The sequence below is a fragment of the Hordeum vulgare genome, chromosome 3H (genome assembly GCF_904849725.1).
Source record: "Hordeum vulgare subsp. vulgare chromosome 3H, MorexV3_pseudomolecules_assembly, whole genome shotgun sequence".
Taxonomy (NCBI): domain Eukaryota; kingdom Viridiplantae; phylum Streptophyta; class Magnoliopsida; order Poales; family Poaceae; genus Hordeum; species Hordeum vulgare.
This window is the reverse complement of record NC_058520.1, coordinates 610,182,481-610,185,446: the sequence shown is the minus strand read 5'-3', so window position 1 is coordinate 610,185,446 and position 2,966 is coordinate 610,182,481. Positions and strand designations below refer to the sequence as shown.

At 50.5% G+C, this 2,966-nt stretch overlaps 1 protein-coding gene across 1 annotated transcript; it reads right to left on the bottom strand.

Moving 5' to 3' along the window:
- Positions 1–404: 404 nt before the first annotated feature.
- LOC123445635 lies at positions 405–1,700 on the bottom strand. The gene has a single exon (XM_045122648.1). The coding sequence runs from the start codon at positions 1,426–1,428 to the stop codon at positions 709–711; it is 720 nt and encodes a 239-aa protein (XP_044978583.1). The 5' UTR covers positions 1,429–1,700; the 3' UTR covers positions 405–708.
- Between the last annotated feature and the right edge of the window lie 1,266 nt (positions 1,701–2,966).

The following is a 2,966-nucleotide window of genomic DNA, read 5'->3' as shown; positions in this document are numbered from 1 at the left end:
CGATGCTTACAGGCACAGGAAGCCAAGTGTCAAGGTAAAACAGCCAATGACGGAGCAAGAGCAAGTCCCCAACACCTCAATAGGCAAATGGGTCGCTCCCAGAGAAAATCCGGACACAGTTTGCTTCTTGTTATATAAAGATTTGAGGGAAGGGCCAGCGATGCTCTAACAACGCGGTCCGCGTCTAGAATTCCCAACAAAACATGGCCACATGAAGAACTGAATTCACCAGATTTCATCGCAGACCCAAAGCCGATCGGCCATTCCGATCATCACCATACAGTCTCTATTCAGAAGGGAACTGATTAAAAGTGCACATTCAGAAATACACATCCGCACCGGAATCCATCCATTCAAACAGAAAGAAAGAAAGAAACAGGGTCTGAGGAGGAATGAATCCCTTCTCCATTAATTTTATTTTATTATTCACACATGATTTATAAATTCATTCAGGTCATGATAATCCATGAATTTTTGACAATTAGACAGACAGTGACCATATAGATATATACACAGGGACGCGATCAATTAACAGGAACAGAGCAGTATACACACACAGGGTCACGATGAATTAACAGTAGCAGAGCAGATGCAGATGCAGATGCAGATTTGAAGGGAATTGCGCAGCAGCAGAGGCAGAGGGGTGCGGGCGGCTGACCTCTGTTGCACGCCGTCTTATTTGCAAACGAATGAGATGAGATCCGATCATCAGACCACGATCCAGTCCTCCTCCCCGTCGGAGAACTCGAGCGCGATGGTGATGCCCCGCACCACGCAGAACCCGTCGTCGTCCTCCTCCTCGTCCTCGTCGTCGACATCGTCGGTGGTCTGAGCATCGTGCTCCTCGATTTCGTCGGTGTCTGCTGCTGCTGTGCGATCGGCGTCTTCGCCTTGGACGCCCGGCGCGGCCTGGAGGCCGACGATGAGGTCGTACAGGTCGGAGATGCCCCTCGGGGCGGCGGCTTCGAGATCGGCGTCGTCGTCGTCCTCCTCGTCCTCGGCGTGCCAGCTGTTGCCGCCGGCGAGGTGGGCGAGCACGGCGGACGCGGAGGCGCCCCTGTAGTTGTACCCGCCCGTGGCGGCCGGGCCGTCCCCGGCGCCGCCGACGACGCGCCAGGAGACGAGGCGGTGGTTGAGCGCGACGTCGGCGGCGCGCAGCTTGCGCGCGCCCTTGGCCTTGTCCCGCGCCTTGGTGGTGGATGCGGCGGCGGCGGCGGGCGGGTGCTGGTGGCACCCCGCGCACCGCGGCCGGCGGCACCTGCCCCCCGTGTCCCTCGACGCGTTGGTCGGCTTCGTCGGCGCCCTCGCGTACGCCGCGCCGGCGACGAGCTCCAACGCCGCGCCGTCGCCGTTCCTGCCGCCGGCGACCCGCAGCAGCTTGTTGCGGTTGACCCTGACGGCGCCGTGCTGGTACCCCTCCCTCTTCATCGCCTTGGCCTTCTTCCTCCTGGTGGTTCCGGGGATGGGATTTGGGGTTGGTTGCTTGCTTGGTTGAGATTGGGAAGGGAGACTTTGATGGTCGGTGGTTGGGTGCGGCAAAGTAGTAGTGCTCGCTCCTACAAGGCGAGAGGAAGAGGAGAGCCGTGGGACGTGTGTGGTTGGTTGGTTGGGCAAGTGTGTGGGAGTCGCCAAGGCCAAGGGGAGGGGAGGGTGGGTGGTCAAGGGGGGTGGGGGCACGCAAGGCTCTACTCCTCGTATATCCATCCATGGGTAACCAAAATGGTGCCTTTTTAATAAGGAGGAGGAAGGCAAATGGGGTCGAGGTAGATAACGAGTCGCACATTCGCACATATGCGGTATCGTCCGGGAATGTGCTACGGCGTGTATGCGGATGTCTGATGGTGTCTCAGTCTTCAACTTTTCGTCACAAAGCCAACAAGAATAGTCATGTTTATTAAGAAGCATTCCTACGGACGCGGGTTTGATGAACATGGTTCCACGTGTCCCTCTTATGGATGGTAATTTTAAAGAAAAAGCTAGAAAAAATAGACAAGAATGAGAGTTTATTTTTTAGCATGCATAGTCAACCAGCATGCTCGCGTACGAGGTTTCACGAAGAGATCGTGTCCGTGGTAATCTCGATAAAAGATGATAAAATCAAAGCTATATTAAAATGGCATCGTTTGATGAGTAGTAAGGTCAAAATTGTGTTTCCTTCGCTCGAAATACCATGTGTGTCTACACATCATGAAACTTTCCACCTGAGGAGAATGACCAACTAAGCTTCGTACCGTGAAATTTCAGATTTCTTTTAGCATTTCTCGATAACTTTTTATGATTTTACTGTTCACGTGGGTGCACGTGGTACCATGTTCACCTTTGTACTCTCGGTACTCCTAACTCCAAAAGGAAAACTCAGAATTAAGGCAAAGAGACGGTACTTTCCATTGCAATAGAATCCGTCGTTTTCTTGGTTAATAACTTTCTCTTTGTTTAGTTTTGGAATCTTGCTTCGGCTAATTAGACTCTTCTTAGATAGTTCATTGTTCTCCTTCTCGATCTTAGCCCCTCTTTGCTTGTGCTTCAGTAGTCATCTTTTCCAGTTGACTTTCTCTCTTGATCTTCTTGAAATATATCGGTTGCACCATTTTATCCTAAACATTGGAACAATCATTGAGATCCTTGACCACCTTGTTGTGCTTCTCCTTTGCCCGTTTGTTCTCTTCTTTTTAGCTTGGAAATCACCTTGGCTTGATCAACATTGTCACTTATTATGTCTTGCTTGTTTTGCTCATTACATTTCCCAAATCCTATACGGCGTTTCTGCATTAGTGATAGACACATACAAATAAGATCCAAAACAAACATGTATTTATTAAAATATGGCACTCAGGCCGTGCCATGATTCATATCACTTCATTACATGGCTACTTTTCTTATTGTTTCTTTGTCGGTTTTCATTTTTTTCTGGTTTTCATTGGGTTGTTTCAACGCATGGCTACATTTTTTTTTCATCAACACATGTT